Consider the following 19,049-nt stretch of genomic DNA (forward strand, 5'->3'; position numbering starts at 1 on the left):
GTGTACTTTGCACGTGTGTTTACTATACGCATTGCAGGCAAAGTCTGTCTCGATTGACGTCACAAAAGGGGTAGGCGGAGTCAGCCCCCCAAACAACTTTATATATTTTTTAAACACATAAATCGTGACAAACAATTACTAAAAAAATTGTTTTATTGTTTGTAAGCATATACTCTTATGTTTGAAAAAAAAAAAATTCTATTTCCAGATGACTTTAAAACTTTTCACGCAGGGATTATTATTAGGCGAGGTTTGCGGTAGCACCATGAGTAAAACTCCTTTGAGTTGTGATGGTTCTGAACAGAACCGGTGGTTGATAATTTGATCAGCTTCGGGAGAATTATGGACACTGTTGCCGACTGCTGCTTGTTGGCATAGCCTCGATGGTGTGCGAAGGCGAGAACAGGAACATGGCCCAATTTCATTGAGCTGCTAAGCAACAACAATTTGCTTAGCATGAAATTTTTGCCTCGATAAAAACAGGATTACCAACAAAATGTCCAAGTGATTTTCAGGATGAGCAAACAAAAGCTAAACACCAGTAACAAGCAATATATGTATGCAACAAATTGGCTATCCTGTTTTCATCAAGAAAGAAATTTCATGCTAAGCAAAATTTTGTGCTTAGCAGCTCTGTGAAATTGGGCCCAGGATAAGCTGGGCTCGTGTAGACTGGAGCTGGGGCTAAACCTAAACTAAAACCAACTTGGAGTAGGTAGGGAGAGTGTGCTGACTGAACTGAACCAGTTGGTGACAAACACGGGGAAGGAGATTGAAGGCTTGAGGAGACCTGAAGGTTTACAGCTAAAAAATGACAAACCAAAAGCCGTGTGAATGCTTGAGATATTCAGCTGTGTTTATTATAGTCAGATTTTTTTTGACAAACTTGTTACCGAGTGCTGGGCTTTCAAAATTATTATCAGTAAAAAATATGAACAGTTTTGAAGGCAGTGGACACTATTGGTAATTACTCAAAATATGTATTAGCATAAAACATTACTTGGTTACGAGTAATGGGGAGATGTTAATAGTGTAAAACATTGTAAGAAACGGCTCCCTCTGAAGTGACATAGTTTTCGAGAAAGAAGTAATTTTCCACGAATTTGATTTCGAGACCTCAGATTTAGAATTTGAGGTCTCAAAATCTTTATCTTTATCCACGATGCAAACTTAACATTTATTGTATCGTTGCGGTACCCGCTGCCAAAACATAGGATTCGAACTGCCTCTAGCTACCGGGCAACCTCGGTAGTCTAGTTGGTAAGACACTGCTCTAGAATTGCAAGGGTCGTGGGTTTGAATCCCACCCGAGTAATATGCCTGTGATATTTTTTCACAGGACTCAGGAAAGTACGAGTATACAATGCTAACACACATCGGTGTATTTGTAATAAAAAATAAAATAAAAATAATAATAATATTCTTTATCCCCGATGCAAATTTAACATCTATTATGTCTTAAAATCAATTGCATCTCCAAGCACACAACTTTGTGTGATAATGGTGTTTTTTCTTTCATTATCTCGCCATTGCGATGACCAATTGAGCTCAAATTTTCACAGATTTGTTATTTTATGAATATGTTGAGATACACCAAGTGAGAAGACACCAATAGTGTCCAGTGTCTATAATATAAATGTTGCATCACATAGACCACGATTGTAACAATGTCTCTTCATCCACAAATAAATTGATCAAAACATAAATCGTGGATACCCATTTCTTCTTGGCTATAGACAGGAACATGTTCCCCATAAACTGCCTCAAGGGGCATGGGCCTGGCATAATGACAGTGGACACTATTGGTAAATGTCAAAGACCAGTCTTCTCACTTGGTGTATCTCAACATATGCATAAAATAATAAACCTGTGAAAATCGGTCGTCGAAGTTGCGAGATAATAATGAAAGAAAAAACACCCTTGTCACGCGAAGTTGTGTGCTTTCTGATGCTTGATTTCGAGACCTCAAGTTCTAAACTTGAGGTCTCGAAATCAAATTCGTGGAAAATTACTTTTTTTCTCGAAAACTACGTCACTTCAGAGGGAGCTGTTTCTCACAATGTTTTATATTATAAACCTCTCCCCATTACTCGTAATCAAGTAAGGTTTTATGATGATAATTATTTTGAGTAATAACCAATAGTGTCCACTGCCTTTAAAGAAAGATTAATCAAAAAGAAAGGCAAACACTATATATACACATACCAAGTGGTTCGAGAAAGACAATGTACACACCATTTTATACATACCAAAATATACATGGCACTATTTATGTGTTACAAAAATTATAAATAATTTTTTTTTTTTTTATTGCTTGATCAAAGTTATATTTCTCTTATGTTGCTTATCTTTCATTGCATTAAAGGAACACGTTGCCTTGGATCGGTCGAGTTGGTCTTTGAAAAGCGCTTGAAACCGTTTGTTACAAAATGCATATGGTTAGAAAGATAACCCAAAAGTAGAATATAATGATCCATACAAACATGCCTCGGAATTTCACGGTTTTCCTTTTACGTCACGAAGAAACACGGTCGGCCATTTATGGGAGTCAAAAAGTTGACTCCCATAAATGGCCGACCGTGTTAGTCGGCGAGGTAAAAGGAAAACCACGCAACTTCGAGGCATATTTGTGTAGATCATTGTATTCTACTTTTACAACATCTTTCTAACCATATGCATTTTATAACAAACGGTTACAAACGCTTTTTATAGACCAACTCGTCCGATCCAAGGCAACGTGTTCCTTTAATGGTTTTGCTCCTATGTACAACATTTCTTTGGTTAAAGCTTATACTCCTGTGCGATCTCTCCGATTTTCTAATACATGCATGCTTCAAGTTACTAAGAGTAGCAAGTCATGGGGCGATAGGTCTTTTTCCCATGGTGGACCCACACTCTGGAATGACTTGCCACTACAAATCCGCGATATTTCTAACATCAATACTTTCAAGGTTAAGTTGAAAACCACTTTGTTTAATCTCGCCTATGTAACTGGTCTATTTGTCTTCTTTTTTTTTTCCTTGCTGTGTGTGGTTCCCCCACCTGTGCGCCTTGAGCACCTCATTTTGGTGGATTTTGGCGCCCTATAAATATTCTTTATTATTATTATAAAAATAGGATCATTCCAAAATTATTGATAGGTAACAGTTATTTGTATACATCTTGAAAGAAAGTAGGTTTAATCTCCCATATAAAATTGACATAAAATGTACAATAAGATTTTAAGGTGACCATGACTCATTTGGAATGTAAAATGTAAAAACCTGATTAATTTGGAATGGAATCGCGTCAAAATACTTGCATTTTCACATGTGCATACTATAATCACCATAGAAAAGAGAACGGATTCGCCCGGTGTTCCTGGCTGTGGCTGCTAAATGAGCAGTAGCACCTTGTAAACCCTTATAAGGCGCTACATAATTGGGTCTCATAATTCATAACTTTCATAACCTCTCTTTCTGTATCAATGTATATACTTAGCGCCTGGAGTACCTTTTTGGTAGATTAGTGCGCTATATAAGACTTAGATATTATTTGTATTACATCCCTACCAGGGGTAAGTGACCAGAGCATAGAGCTATATATATTGACTAGAGCGCTAACTTGCTCTGCATTATGAAGCCACCCTGGGCGCAGACATGTTTGATGTGTTGCGTGACTACGGAACGATTTTAATTTTAAGAGAACACACATTGCCGCGATTTGTTTACATTCGGCGTGTGCGCTTACGTACGCGACTGCCCATTCAACTTGATTGACATACTACAAAGAGTATACGCGCCTTTTAAATATTTGCACATGACGCTCGCATTTTGTACGCTCATCAGCAGATTGTGCGTTCACCTTTGCTGCATTTTTTGGTTTCGATGACACAAAGAAAAGAACAAACGCACTATCATGCAAATAGCCGTACAATTGCCGTACAAAAATTTAAGCTTTTGTATTGGGTTGTACATAAACATGGATGCGCCCACACGGCTTCAAAACCTTAGTGCCTGTTTAACGGGGTGTTAGCGCTCAAGTCATTATATATAGCTCTATGTACCAGAGGTATCATAATACGGCGCGCTGCTTATTGTAGCTAAGGCTTTGTCTGCAATACAAAACTTTGTACAGTTGTTTTCAGTTGACTATGGTACTGGGTGTTTATTAACATCAACGCATCATAACTGTGCCAGGGCTGTTCGTATGACTGGGAACTTCATCAAGACTTCCATAGCTTCATGCACACAACAATTTTTACAAGCCAAAATCACTGCGGTAGGGATGACCTGAAAATAAAAATAAAAAGTACAAATAAAAATCCACCAACAAGTAAATGTTGTTTTTGTAACAAGTAATAAACTGGGGATTGAAGTTATGCTTAATAAGTTATGCTTATGTAACTTTTTAGGTAATAAACTGGGGATTGTAGGTTGAACCACTTTTTATAATGATTCCAGGAAATGGTCTTATCTTTAACAGCTTTTCAGCTTAATATTTCTAATAAAAGTGCAAAATGAGACTTTTGAGATGCCGGCAGCACAATGGGCCTTTTTTGCAGCTCTGATCCTGCGCGCACATGCTCAGTCATGCGCGTAGGTCTGAGAATGCGCAAAACTGTAAAAAAAGGCCCTTCTCAAAGTCTCCTACTATTCAGACCTACCAAGTCTCACGCATTAGGCGTGAGACTTGCGCAGTAGGGGTCTGTCTCATGCTCTCACACGCAGCAACCATTTTCTCACGCATAGGGGCCAGACCGAAAAATAAAAAAAATAATGACATCATTGCCAAATTGCGCACGTACATGTACGTACAAAAAAAACGTAGTGAGAGCATTTATGCACTAGTCACCCAAGATATGCACGAGGAGAGAAACGCTATTGTATCCTACCTTAGGTTTGAATGAACCGATTTTAGTATGTTCAGACACTGCCATTTGTTTCAACTCCTCTGATATTACATCTACTCCGTATAAGGACCTGAGAACCGCAGTGAGAGCTGCATCTGCTGAGCATACTGCCAGATTCTACAAATAAGGAAATAGAATACCACATAAACTAACACCGAAACTGCTTAGAAAGTGTGACATTTAAACATCTAAACAAAAAAACAATGAGAGATTGCCTTACATCACAAGGCTGGACAGTCACTTCAAAAGCCACCAGGGGCATGTTGTCGTCTATACTCCTGGGGCTTGAGCATAACTTGACAGAGAAAATCCAAGGCAGGGCCAGAAGAACAACCATTTGGACATGACTCTACTCACAATTTACCCTCGCCAGGAATCAAACCAGGGCCACTACAGTGAGAGGTGAGTGCTTTTATGCGTTAGTCTCCCAAGGTATGCCGGGACTAAGTGCTAAGAACTGCACATTGTTATTGCCCTTGGGGATGGTGTCAAATTGCAATTTAAAAAAAAAACCTCGACCAAACAGTTGGTGGCTTTATGTTTTTACATACCTGTACTATTGCAATTCCTCTCTGAAACAGTTTGCTGTTACTGTTAAAGAAAACAATACACTACTGTTAAAGAAAACAATACACTACTGTTAAAGAAAACAATACAGTTCTGTTAAAGAAAACAATACACTACTGTTAAAGAAAACAATACAGTTCTGTTAAAAAAAACAATACACTACTGTTAAAGAAAACAATACAGTTCTGTTAAAGAAAACAATACACTACTGGTAAAGAAAACAATTCACAAAAAGGTAACAATCAATATGGTGTGTCATGGTTGAGAGCGGTCAAACAGACTGATCTGGTGTTTCTGACATCGTGGCGTCATCGGACCATCAAAAACAAACTTGAAGGTACATTTCAAAGAGGATTTTCTGTGCCAGTCTCAAGCTTAAATTCAATGCCATTTTGGTTGACCATGATTAGAATTCAGAAATTAACTGAAAGTTCTAAGCACAAATATGTACAGACTATGTTGTGTAAATGTGGCATCATCAAACGTTTTAAAAAAAAAATTATATACAAAAATTGCCCTTGAAGGGTGTCAAACACAATTGGCATTTTACACCATTTTAATGTGAGGTTATGGACTTTCACATGCCTCAGAAAAGTACCGAGAATACATTGCTTTACACTTATCGGTGGAAGGGTAACCCTGACTCTCAGTCATGAGTATAGACCATGTGACCTTTGTTTACAATAAGTGTGACCTTGTACATTCTTTGGCTTTTCTGGCAGGCAAGATACATGTACATTACTCATATGGGAAAGTTGACATTTTGTGTCATAATTTCCACATAAATCCAAGAGTTATGAAAGAAAAAGCTGGACAAGTTTTGAGATGTGCCCCCTTTCATCATATCAAAAGTTGATAGGAATTAGACAGTGCAATCTCCATAAAACAAAAGATTTTATGTTTTCTTCCATTAGGCTGTGTACAAATCGTGCCTGCACGAAGTCCTGGCTTGGTGGCTCTTTTGTAAACATGTGATGTCACAGGTCACATCGTCTATATGTGACTGAGTTGACCCGGGAGCCTAGTCATGAATATGTATGAGGTATAAAAAAAAACTGAGATTGACCTTTGAAGCCCCTCTTTTATAAGACATCCTCACCTGAGTTTGAGATCTACCATGAGATTGTGGAAGACTTTTCCCCTCCTGATGTAAGCGGCCGTACTGACGGCATTAAGAAGCAGCTTGCAAGACATCTCCGCACAGAACCGTCTTATTGTTTGTACCCCCACCATATCAAACCAAGATGCCGACTCGTTGCCTTCCATGAAGGCTCGGATGTACTGCTTGACGTGGGTTTTAATTTCGATGACGCGGGGAAAGCACTGTTGCAGGACATCCTGCTCGATTAAAAAGGGTTTTTTAAGGGTGAGAAGAATATCGGGAATGAGAGTTGTTGCTGACAAGAAAGTCTGAAACTGGGATCCAGATCTTAGGCGAACACCTTTTGATAACCCCAGGGGTCGATTTCACAAAGAGTTAGGACGAGTCATAACTTAGGATAGGACTAGTTTTTAGGACTAGTCCTAGGAGATATAAAAAAACGCATGGCTAGTCCTACGTTAGGACGAGTAACCCATCCTAACTCGAGATAAGACTAGTCCTAACTCTTTGTGAAATCCAGCCCTGGAGTTATAGATTCCGAGGAGCTTCTGCGAACTGTATCCTCAGTGCTAGAGCAGTAGATCAAAGAGCAAGAACTTAATTTGGAGAAAAGTAAAGCGTTTTTGGTTACCAGGTAGACTTTAAAAAGTCTGACTTCAAATACAAGTCTGAAACATATCACCCCTGAGTCATAGGAAACTATGATTCTGCCTTGCTACTACATGTACTACTACTTCTAATCCATTTTTATATAGCGCTTTATCTACAGGCGTCTCAAAGTGCCTGATCATTATTTATTTCCAGACAGGTTTTGAAGTTTTTGGATAATGAGAACCATTTACGTAATGTAACCTAGGGTTTATAGGGGTTTACAAGTTGCTGTGTTGCATTCAGCAGCCACTGCCAGAATTGCCTGGGTGAACCCCTTCTCTTGCAACAACGATAACCTTTCCAGGGGTGGATTTCACAACGAGTTAGGACTAGTCTTATCTCAAGTTAGGACCAGTTACTTGTCCTAACTTACATGTAGGACTATCCATGCAATTTGTATATCTCGTAGGACTAGTCCTAAGTTAGGACTAGTCCTAACTCTTTGTGAAATCGACCCATGAGATAATCTGTATCATTGTTTTAGTTTTTCAAATAATTTCTGGTAATATGGCCAATGGTGCCTCATAAGTGAACTTAGTCACTGTGCTTGCAAGTTTGAGGGAATCTGTAAACGCTGGTGACAACATGTATGTTAGTGCTGGGCGAATAGTGAAATTTTGTTATTCGGATACTGCTGGCCAACTATCCGAAATTAACCGGATATTCGAATAGCTTTTTTGCCACTAGAGGGCGCTATTTAAAAAATAATTTTTTATTTATTTTTGCCGCTAGAGGGCGGTGTTCGTTTGTGAATGAGATCTTATGGGCGGATTGATATTAGTCTTAGACAGTGTCACTCGGTTCGTTCATAAAAATGACCGGACCTAATTTAAAGATGGCGATTTGCTTTTTTTTTGATCGTGATTGACTCTACGTGAAGGAAAACTTTTTTAATCTTTGAACAAATTACGTCAGAAATGTCATTGCTCACGGAGGTGAGCATAGTTACAGTAAATACTTAATTTATGCTGTTTCATGCTGTCTTAATAGACGTTTCACAAGGATTCAGACAAAACATTCATATCAGTTGTCACCCAACGTCCGCGGATATTCGGATATTAAAGAATATCCAGTTACTCGGTTGTAATTACAGAATTATCCGGTTTGGAAATAGGTATTCGCGCCCTATGCGGATGTCCGCTAAAAAAAAAAAAGGCATTCGCGGTTACGGATAGGAAAACCTATTCGCCATTAACCGGATATTCGAATAATTCGCCCAGAACCAGAAACATCAGGGTTAACCCCTTCTCTACCAAGATAAATGTTGTGGGTTCTTTTACATGCCCTCTGCGGTATCATAGTACACAGGACCTGTAGATGTAGTTTAAAGGAACACATTACCTTGGATCGGTCGAGTTGGTCTTTGAAAAGCGTTTGTAACCGTTTGTTATAAAATGCATAGAAACATGTTTTAAAAGTAGAATACAATGATCCACACAAACTTGCCTCGAAAATGCGGGGTTATCCTTTTACTTTGCGAACTAACATGGTCAGCCTTTAATGGGAGTCAAAAATTTGACTCCCATAAATGGCCGAACGTGGTAGTCGACAAGGTAAAAGGAAAACCACGCAATTTCGAGTGATACTTGTGTGGATCATTATATTCTACTTTTAAAATATCTTTCTTATCATATGCATTTTATGACAAACGGTTACAAATGCTTTTCAAAGACCAACTCGACCGATCCAAGGCAACGATAAACATCCATCCTAAAGACAAAGTAATTACGGTAAAGAATCTAACTCAGGGACACAAGCGCCACGACTGGAACTCAAACCCACACACTGCTGATCAGAAACGCAAGGACTTGAGTCCAGCGCTCTTACACTACTCTTACTTTTTGCTTCTCCACATCATCTCTGTAGCACACAAACACCGCCACTTGTGTACATCTTGCTGTGACTGAGTGCACTAATATCTTGATGGACTGGTCAACTTTGCGGCCGGATGTGAGAAATATAACAGTGTCTGCCTGAGTGAGAGCTGGCACGTTGACTTTCCTAAAGTCGTCCAAGCTAATCTTAAAATGAACTCCCTGTTAGGAACAAAACCAAACCTAATGAGACCTAATACAGTAGATGGAACTTTGCATCGGGGATAAAGAATATCAAATTAATTTTGATTTAACAACTTTTTAATACCTATTCATATACGTGAAGCTGCCTCTCTTCAGATCTTTAGGAACTTACTCATTTGTTTGAGTCTTTCGTTTGTACCAATTGCTTTTTAATATACACGTAAACATTTTCTTTTAATGTTTTGTGTTGGGCATTAAGGCTCCTGCATTATGCGTCATAAAATGTAACGTAATATTATAGCACTGTTTACTCCATACTTTCCCGAGCCCTGTGAATAAAAATCACCAGCATGAGACTTCCTTGCACTAAAGGGGGGTCTTGCCAAAATTAATCCAGGACAATTCTCCTATGTCAATTTTTTTGTCAGATTACATAGGCCTGTATTTGTATGAGAAACAGTAGTCCTGCAAATGTACTGAAACTTTCACGATGTTACGATTTCAACTTACTTTTGATAAGTCACCATCTCTAGTTCCAAGAGCCTTGAAACCCCCAAGTACGAAACATCTCACATCGTTTGGATCTTAAGAGGAAACAAATACATACAGATGGTAATTACAGCGATGACCTACAAGAGTTTGTCTTAATCCAGGTTTGTCTTAACGCATTCAATTTTACAATAAGTGAGCAGTGCTCACCAAAACAAGATTTTCTTCAGACTTTTTGGTGTCATATGAAAGTTGAGTCTATAAGCTATCCATACACATAAACCTTTTCCCCCAGCATGCCCAGAATCATATTATTTGTTTATTCGACAGCCGTTTCAAAAGTGTTAAGTTTACTAGGGGAACACCTCAGGGAGAGAAAAAACAGCTAGTACTGTTTTGTAATTTACTCCTCACCCAAACGATTAGGCTGGGGCCGATTTTACAAAGAGCTAAGATTGATCTTCATTGCAAATCAATCGTAGTTGCTTAGTAAAGTGAGATGTCACAAAACAAACCAATATGGTAATACTGACCATTTTTCTTGCGACAAATGTTTTGGCTTTGTGAAATCGGCCAGAGGTGTGAATTTGTATATAGAACATGGGAAAGTTCTGAGAATGCAGTGCTTAAAGCCATTGGACACTTTCGGTTAACAGTAATTGTCCAAGGCCCACACTTCATGTATCACAACTTATATATACATCTACATGTAGAATAACAAACCTGTGAAAATTTAGGTTCAATCGGTCATCGGAGTCGGGAGAAAGTAACGGGAAAACCCACCCCTGTTTCCGCACGTTTCGCCGTGTCATGACATGTGTTTAAAATAAATCCGTAATTCTCGATATCGAGAATTGATATTGTTTTAATGTTTTCTCAAAAAGTAAAGCATTTCATGGAATAATATTTCAAGAGAAGTCTTTCACCATTACCTTCTGTAAACCCTGTAAGTTATTTGTAAATCTGTGAACTTTAAAACAAAATTCTGTTCCGAAAGCGTCCAATGGCTTTAATCAGTGTAAGGGTAATAATTTATTTTTATGATTTATCCACGATGCAAAACTAACATCTAATACAAGGCCTGCTGACTTTCAATCTGGATCCCCCGTTCTTTTCTTGATTTAGTGCCTTATTTGCCTACTGACAGACTGAGGCTCAAAATGCAATTTTCCAGACAACCGATCAAGCAAATCATCAACAAAGTATTTCTGGAAAACTGTCTCATCAGGAACAAATTGAAATTAAAAGGTGATACTTGACTGATAATTGACGAAAAAAGCGTTAAAGTTGTTTAATTTTACTCTGAAATCTTATATCGTGGTTATGAAGTTCATAGTAGAAATTGTCTTTAGGTGAAATATTTCCCTCTGAAATGAGGGGGTTGCAAATCCAACTGATGATTCCATAATGACTAGACTAAGTATTGTTGCCTGGTACATAGACATTAAATTAACATTACATCAATGTTTGTATAAAGAGATTGGCTGTTGCCAGCTAGGTGAGTTTGCCGAGTTCCCTTGTTCAAAATAATTATAATAGCAATAATAAACCACATTTGTATATACATGTAGTACATAATACACTGTATGTGTTATAAAAATGCGGACTGATCATAAAAAAAAAAACGGGAAAAAAACCCAAAAAACATACCTGCACCAAAAGTCGGCGGGCACTCTGAGGCATCAAGTAGTCCAATAAAACTCAACTCATCTGTTCCTATGTAGTACACATGTCCGCCTGCATTTAAACTGTGGAAAACATGTACAAACAAACTTGCATGTTACATGTATGGGTATTCAGTGCATTGTCTCCTGTATCAAGCAAATACAATTGAAAGTTTTCATTCCGCCAAAACTCATTCAGAGAATTCAAGCTCTCGATCTGGTGTTTCTGAAGAGAAGAAAGTGGGTTTTGGTCACGGTCTTGGTACTTCTGTCCTTGAGCAAGATACTTTACCATAATTTGTACGACAAATGGGATAAAGAATATAACTTGTTTTTACCCTTATACAGATGTGTGTTAAGCACTCTATACTAAGTATTTAAATCGATTTGGGACCGGCTGCTAACACAGGAATCAACTTGCTTCTAGCCATCAGGCTAGCATGGAGGTGTACTGGTAACACATCGTAGCCAAATTTCATAGAGCTGCTTAACGGTAAACAAATTTTCATGCTTACCGTAGCAACCAAAATTTGCTAAGGTGTAAACGTATTTCACAGGTTAGCAACAAAATAAAGCTGTCATCTTTCGCGTTCACCATGGATTTGTAATTTTACGTCATTAATTTTTTTGGGCACCCCCTAACAAAGATATTTATAAACTAGGGACACCTCCAACATGGCTAGACAGCTCAGTTGGTAGAGCGCCGGCACGTTAATCCGGAGGTCGTTGGTTCGAATCCCACTCTAGTCAATTCTTTGTTTAACTCCAAAAGTTATATTTTTTGTGACGACAGGGTTTGTGTGCCTTTTCGTGTGCCTTTTCGTGTGCTTACAGTAAGCAGCGCTATGAAATAAAAATGGCGCAGTCAACACAAAATCTGCCGTTCAGCAGCCCTATGAGATTGGACCCTGCTCAATGTAAAGGTCGTGGGTTTAAACCCAACTAAAGTGATTTTCCTGTGATTTTTTTTCACAGAGCTCAGGAAAGTACAGGGTAAACACTGCTTTTAAAATCGACATCGACATAAGGGGAAAAACAAAATACTGTTGTTCTTACCTTGCACCAGCCCAGTCAACGACATCGCTCAATCCTTCCTGGAGAGCTTGTGGGTAGGTCTCTTCCCAGACAGTCCGATACATATTCATCAAATGCATACAGCGAGCGGCGCCCTCTACTGGTGAGCTTTGGTTAGCTGGCGGCGGCTCCCCGAGCGATAAACTGCTAGACAGCTGACGGAGTGCATTCAACATGATGACCTCTAGGAGGAGTTTTGTTGCGGTGCCGCCCTTCAGACGAGACGACCCTGTGATTGCTTCTGGCTGATGGGAATGGAAAAAGTCATTCCAAAATGCTGTTTTGTTTCGTCAATGCACCAATGTTGTATCAGGGTCTCGGGACATGAGGTAACTTTTAATGGGCCCAATTTCATGGCTCTGCTTACCGTAAGCAGAGAATTGGCGCTTACGGAAGCAGGGAATTCTGTGCTTACGGCAAGCGTATTTCATGAGTTAGCTGCGATTTTTAACTTCTGCGCGTGCGTACTCCACATCACTAGGCATTCTACGCTTACAAGGCTAGCGCAGAAATTTGGCGCTCGCATGTAAGCGGGGAATCGTGGTCGTAAGCGCAGAATTCGGCGGTAAGCAGAGCCATGAAATTTGGCCCAGGCAACTTGGAGGCAACAAACTGCATGCAGTGCATGCTACCGGAGTACTTCGGTAGCACATGAGTAATTTTTCAAACATTGTCTTTCAATACAAAAGAAAAATATGTGAACATTCAAATGTGATTGGACTCTCTTTTTGGAGATTGCCTGGAACTGGTTGCCTGTATGTTTCCTAGTGTGACATGGCCTTACGGTGGTACGACCATGCATCTTAAGTTATATCACAAATGTAACATGGTCTAAGGGTGGGCAGTCTATATTAGCCTCCAAGGTATTGGGAGTTAAGAAACTAGTACTCGAAGATTTTGGGAACTGCAAGTAGTCAACTTCCAGTGCCTTGACTGTCTAACCTAAAATATACCATGTTGTTTTAATATACCTCATCCTGTGCTAGTTTGTTATAACTGAGCTTGGGAATACACTTTACAATTGCCACCATCTAGCAATTTTCCTCTCTGTGCAACAGTTTCACACACCCAAGAAACAAATAAACAAAATCCAAATTCCCCCAACCACCCCACCCCACCCCCCCCCCAAAAAAAAAAAAAACCCAAAACATACAGATCTCTACAAACCAAAATCAAATAAACAAGTAAACAAAAACAGCCCAGTCAAACAAAAACCAAACAAACAAAAGATCGCAATCAAGTAAATATTTTCACTTCTGATCCACTACTCACCCCAATAATAGGGTTGATTATGTATCCTCTTCCTGCACTCTCCAACACTAATAGATTTGTGACAACTGTCAAAATACATAAAGCAAATAAACTAACAGAATTGTCAAAATAAATAAAGCAAATAAACTCAAAGAATTAACTATAAAATAGTATAAACTTGCAGCCCAACCATGTGTAGAAACGGTTGCGCTGGTCTCGACGTTTCAAACAGTTTACTTGGCTCATCTTCAGGAGAATGCGCAGAGTACACTGTTAAAATCGTTAAGACCATTTCAGAGACAACACTCATCAAAAATAGATATTTAATTACACATGGTTGTACCTGCAAGTTTACTATTTAAAGTCAATTCTGTTCTTGTTTCCACTCCATGCAAAGCTTCAAACACCACTTCAAAGACCACTTCAAACACCACTCCATGCAAAGCTTCAAAGACATTGGACACTATTGGTAATAGGGTTTTCAGATTATTTTCTCCCGACTCCGATGACCGATTGAGCCTAAATTTTCACAGGTTTGTTATTTTACATATAAGTTGTGATACACGAAGTGTGGGCCTCTGGACAATTACTGTTTACTGAAAGTGTCCAATGGCTTTAAACGATTGATTATAAATCTTTACCAGTGAGGAAAGTTTGATTCCAGTTTTCCATGGGTTGATTCCTGGCAAGACAGGTTGGGTTGAATCCAAGAAGGACCGGTACGAAGATGTCACAGTGTTCCATACAGTAGTCTAGCTGCCCGGCAACAAATGGCGCCTAGTGAGTAAACATAGAATGGTAATAATACTGGATTCTGATGAATATAGCGTACATAGTGAGTATACAGGAATGTGATAGGCTGCTGGTAAAAAAATTAACTCTTCGCGCAAAGCGCGAAAGCATGCAAGCTTGAAAACTTGCGAGCATAAAGCCCAATTTTAACATTTATCTTTGGTTTTAAAAGCCCTACTCTGAAATATGGGGCGTTATTGTTATATCTCCATTTAGAATTTGATCTAAATTTTTATTTTTTTAATTTTTTTATTTATTTACTAATGTTTTTTTTTAGGGGGGGGGGGGTTAAAAAAATTAGGAATTTCCTCTTTTTAAGGCAAACAACCCAAACCAGAGTTCCGTTTAAAGGCGGAGGAATCGCATTCCTGAGTATAGCTAGATCAAGGCTAGTCCCCCTCCTCAGACACTCAGGATTTTTTTGTGACCAAACTCACAATTTTTTTTTATAGAGCTTTCCCTTGCTATGGGTGCGTTTGATTAGCTTCCTCGGGTCGACCACTGTCTGCCCCATGTTACGTTTAAATAGCTTTGATGTCATTCCAGGGGCTCACCTGGGTCATCCCCAAGTGGCCAGCTTGTGGAACGGGTCGCTTGGGGCTGGCCTGAGGTGCATGACGTCACCACAAGAGGGTGAGCGAACGTTTGATTAGCTCTTGTCAGGGGCTCACCCGAGCGAGCACCGCGGGGTCGACCCAGGGAATCTAATCGAACGCACTCTATGAAAAGAAGATGTATACTCACCGACAAACCGCATGTAATTCCGATAAACAGAACCTTCTTCTTGTTCTTGCATATCTGAAAGTAACAAAAGAAGATTTATAATGAAGTTAGAAACCACAAGGGAAATTACTTTTAGCAAAGATTGCAGGTTTGAGTCCTGGGGTCAATTTCACAAAGAGTTAGGGTTAGTCCTAACTTAGGACTAGTCCTAAGAGATATCCAAAATGTACAGCTAGTCCTAAGTTAGGACTAGTAACTCGAGATAAGACTAGTCCTAACTCTTTGTGAAATCCACCACTGCTCTAGTAAGTAAGTCTATCTTTATTCAACCCACAATTATTTCAAAATTTACCCAGTCAGTTTCCCTTGTAGTTTATTACTTGAGGTGTAAAATAAAAAAGTTGCGTCCCCTTATAAGGTGATCCCTCTGCTGGTGCTTCCCGGACCAGGCTGTACTGTAAACATGGGGTGTGGTCCCTGGCTATACAACAGTTAAAGGATTTGGGTACTTTTTTTGTAAAACAACCCACAATGTCAACAGATTTGCATCAAACTTACACCGTTTGAAGATAATGATAGTAGAAAGCGTACCTTAAAATATTAGTTGCTGAGGTGCTGCAGTGTTTGAGAAATGAGTAAAACAATGTCATGAAAATACGTTTTTACATGCTAAAATAATTTTTGTCTCATGATCACTGAGACAAATTATTTTCATGACATTGTTTTACTCATTTCTCAAAAACTACAGCACCTCAGCAAGTAATATTTTCAGGGAAGCTTTCTACCATCATTATCTTCAAACTGTGTAAGTTTTTTGTCCTACTAAAAGTACATAGACCCTATAAATTTTGCTTCTGACTGGCACCCCCAAACAATAATGGTCAAAAAAGGTTCAAGTAGCAAGCACCCTTGTTTACAAGTTTTCCTCAGGCTTGCAAGCTACGGTGATTTTAATTACTTATAGAGCCATCCTTGGTTTCATTACCATAAAAATATTGATAATTTAAAGGCAGTGGACACTATTGGTAATTACTCAAAATAATTATTAGCATAAAACCTTTCTTGGTGACTAGTACTGGGGAGAGGTTGATGGTATCAAACATTGTGAGAAACGACTCCCTCTGAAGTGCCTTATTTTTCAAAAGAAGTAATTTTCCACGAATTTGATTTTGAGACCTCAGATTTAGAACTAGAGGTCTCGAAATCAACCATGTCAACAATCTAAACGCACACAACTTCGTGTGACAAGGGTGTTTTTTCTTTCATTCATATCTCGCAAGTTTGATGACCGATTGAGCTCAAATTTTCACAGGTTTGTTATTTTATGCATATGTTGAGATATACCAACTGTGAAGGCTAGTCTTTGACAATTACCAATAGTGTCCACTGCCTTTAATAATAAAAAAGGAACTGCTTAGTTATCAAACCAAACAGAATAAACAATAAAAATAAAAAGCTATCTGAGGTGAGAGTCACTGATGACAATAAATCTGAAAGTGGGATCCAGGAGGCCAGGGCCCAATTTCATAGAGCTGCTAAGCACACAAATCTGCTTAGCATGAAATTTTTTCTTTGATAAAAACAGGATTACCAACCAAATTTCAACATAATTTTCAGGATAAGCAAACAACAGCTGAATACCAGTAACAACTGAACAAGGAATATGCAACAAATTGAAGTTTGGTTGGTAATCCTGTTTTTACCAAGGAAGAAATTTCGTGCTAAGCATTTTTTTTTGTGCTTCGCAGCTCTATGAAATTGGGCCCTGGGCCCAAGAGTTGCTAAGCACATAAATCTGCCTAGCATGAAATTTCTTCCTTGATAAAAACAGGTTTACACACAATGTACCAATCAAATTTCCATTTGTTGCATATTGTTTGTTACTGGTATTCAGCTGTTGTTTGCTTATCCTGAAAATCACAAGGAAATTTAGTTTGTAACTCCCGTTTTTATCAAGACAAAAATGTCATGCTAAGCAAATTGTTGTGCTTAGCTGCTCTATGAAACTGGGCCCTGTTGATGAAAGAATTTGCACATTTTGATAACCCCTTGAGTTATAGATTCAAATGAGCGTCTTGGAACAATACCCTCAGTGCTGGAGAATTGAATCAAAGAGCATGTCATATTCTATCTAGAATTTGAGGCATTGCATGGTGAGGTATCAATATATTTGTGTAACATATATTGTGTGTATCTACTTGCCAGGTAGAGTTTGTTCTTAGAGAACTGAGTAGATTGTACTAGTTAATAAGCAGGACAGTTCTTTTCACAACTGAGAAGTCTCCTGAACACCCGAACAATCTAATCCGCGGTAGTACAATTTAAGCAAGACAGTTTTTTAAGAAAAAACTCTACCTGGCAAGTAGATACACACATGGTGCTACCGCAAACCGAATATGTCATATTCTATTTAGAGAAAAAAATAAATGTTTGTTGTCCAGGCAGGCTTGAGAAAAAGGCTGAATTCAGATAAAAGTCTGAAATCTCTCATCCCTGATCTATATTATGTATGTTGTGTACAGACATGACAGAGAGTTTACATGTACATTACAGTACATGCTGGATTGCATTTTCACAATGTATGTTGACATCAAACAACCAATCCAGGATTTGAATGGAATTAATTTAATCAGTAAATGTCCACTCAATCAATATAAATCTTTTTCATCATTATGACATTAATTTTAAAAGGTCTGCACACTTGATTTGTGCTGTCATCAATAGAGTTTAAAGTTACAAGGTAATCAAACTGCATGAATCCAATTGCAGAAACTCATTTAAAAAAGCAGTTAATAGATTCAGTTCTAATTTAGAAAGTAGCAAGCCCGTGAAACAAATACTTCTCCTCTAAATAAGCCATGGTACCTAATCATTATCAATAAGCCAGATGACACATTATTAAAAATGAAATAAACGATAACACACTCAGAACGTCAATGATTACGCCATTCATCCAAAACGTACCGCATCCTTGCAACCACCCCATTGGCTTCCTACATGTCATACATTTCGGAATCATTTGGAACTGCATCATTGTGTTCGTGGAAGATCTCGACACATTATCATTAATTGAAGTTTGTGCAGTTGAAACCCAGCCAGGAGTTCTTGTTCATCCTCGAGTTCACTGACAAAACCAACTAAGAAAATCTCAGAAAGCCTTCTTCGCTGTTGTCACATTCTTTGAGAACTAGGCAGGACTGGTTCTTATCAAAACTTAATTTCACTCGGAGAAAGTAACATATGGTGTTACCGCAGCCTGAACACCACCTCTGCGGACACACAACATTCATTTTTTTCTTGCAAAAAAAAAATCTTCTTCACGGGATACTTCTATCACAACTTGTTGCTTGACTCACAACTCGACTCGGAAGACATTAACTGAGTGCTCCACAGTACAGCTCATTTGAAACTCATCAGCTTGACTCATAACTCAGCTCAAAAAATATGAACATATAAGTCCTTCAACCTACAGCTCATTTGAACTCATCAGCAGTTTGACTTGTGACTTGGCTCGGAGGACATGAACTACAGTATAGACTCCAAACTACAGTTCATTAGAAACTCAGCAGCTTGACTCATAACTCGGCTCAGAAGACATGAACTAAGGACTCCAAATAACAGCTCATTTGAAACCCATCAACAGCTTGACTAGTGACTTGACCATGTTGGCTCAGAAGACTCGAACTAAGGACTCCAAACTACAGCTCATTTGAAACTCAGCAGCTTGACTCATAACTCGGCTCAGAAGACATGAACTAATGATCCAAATAACAGCTCAATTGAAACCCATCAACAGCTTGACTAGTGACTTGACCATGTTGGCTCAG

At 38.7% G+C, this 19,049-nt stretch overlaps 1 protein-coding gene across 1 annotated transcript in view; it reads right to left on the bottom strand.

The window, feature by feature from the left end:
- Window positions 1-2,634: 2,634 nt before the first annotated feature.
- Window positions 2,635-19,049, bottom strand: part of LOC139952356 (glucokinase regulatory protein-like) — a 28,256-nt gene continuing 11,841 nt past the window's right edge. The window contains exons 6-16 of the mRNA XM_071951471.1: window positions 15,244-15,297; window positions 14,349-14,484; window positions 13,729-13,793; window positions 12,439-12,701; window positions 11,369-11,466; window positions 9,740-9,813; window positions 9,050-9,247; window positions 6,558-6,796; window positions 5,443-5,482; window positions 4,874-5,008; window positions 2,635-4,271 (exon numbers count right to left, since the gene is read on the bottom strand). Coding sequence (XP_071807572.1) covers window positions 4,164-4,271; window positions 4,874-5,008; window positions 5,443-5,482; window positions 6,558-6,796; window positions 9,050-9,247; window positions 9,740-9,813; window positions 11,369-11,466; window positions 12,439-12,701; window positions 13,729-13,793; window positions 14,349-14,484; window positions 15,244-15,297 — 1,410 coding nt within the window. The 3' untranslated portion in view covers window positions 2,635-4,163. The remainder of the gene's footprint in view (window positions 4,272-4,873; window positions 5,009-5,442; window positions 5,483-6,557; window positions 6,797-9,049; window positions 9,248-9,739; window positions 9,814-11,368; window positions 11,467-12,438; window positions 12,702-13,728; window positions 13,794-14,348; window positions 14,485-15,243; window positions 15,298-19,049) is intronic.

Source organism: Asterias amurensis, chromosome 20, assembly GCF_032118995.1.
Source record: "Asterias amurensis chromosome 20, ASM3211899v1".
NCBI lineage: Eukaryota > Metazoa > Echinodermata > Asteroidea > Forcipulatida > Asteriidae > Asterias > Asterias amurensis.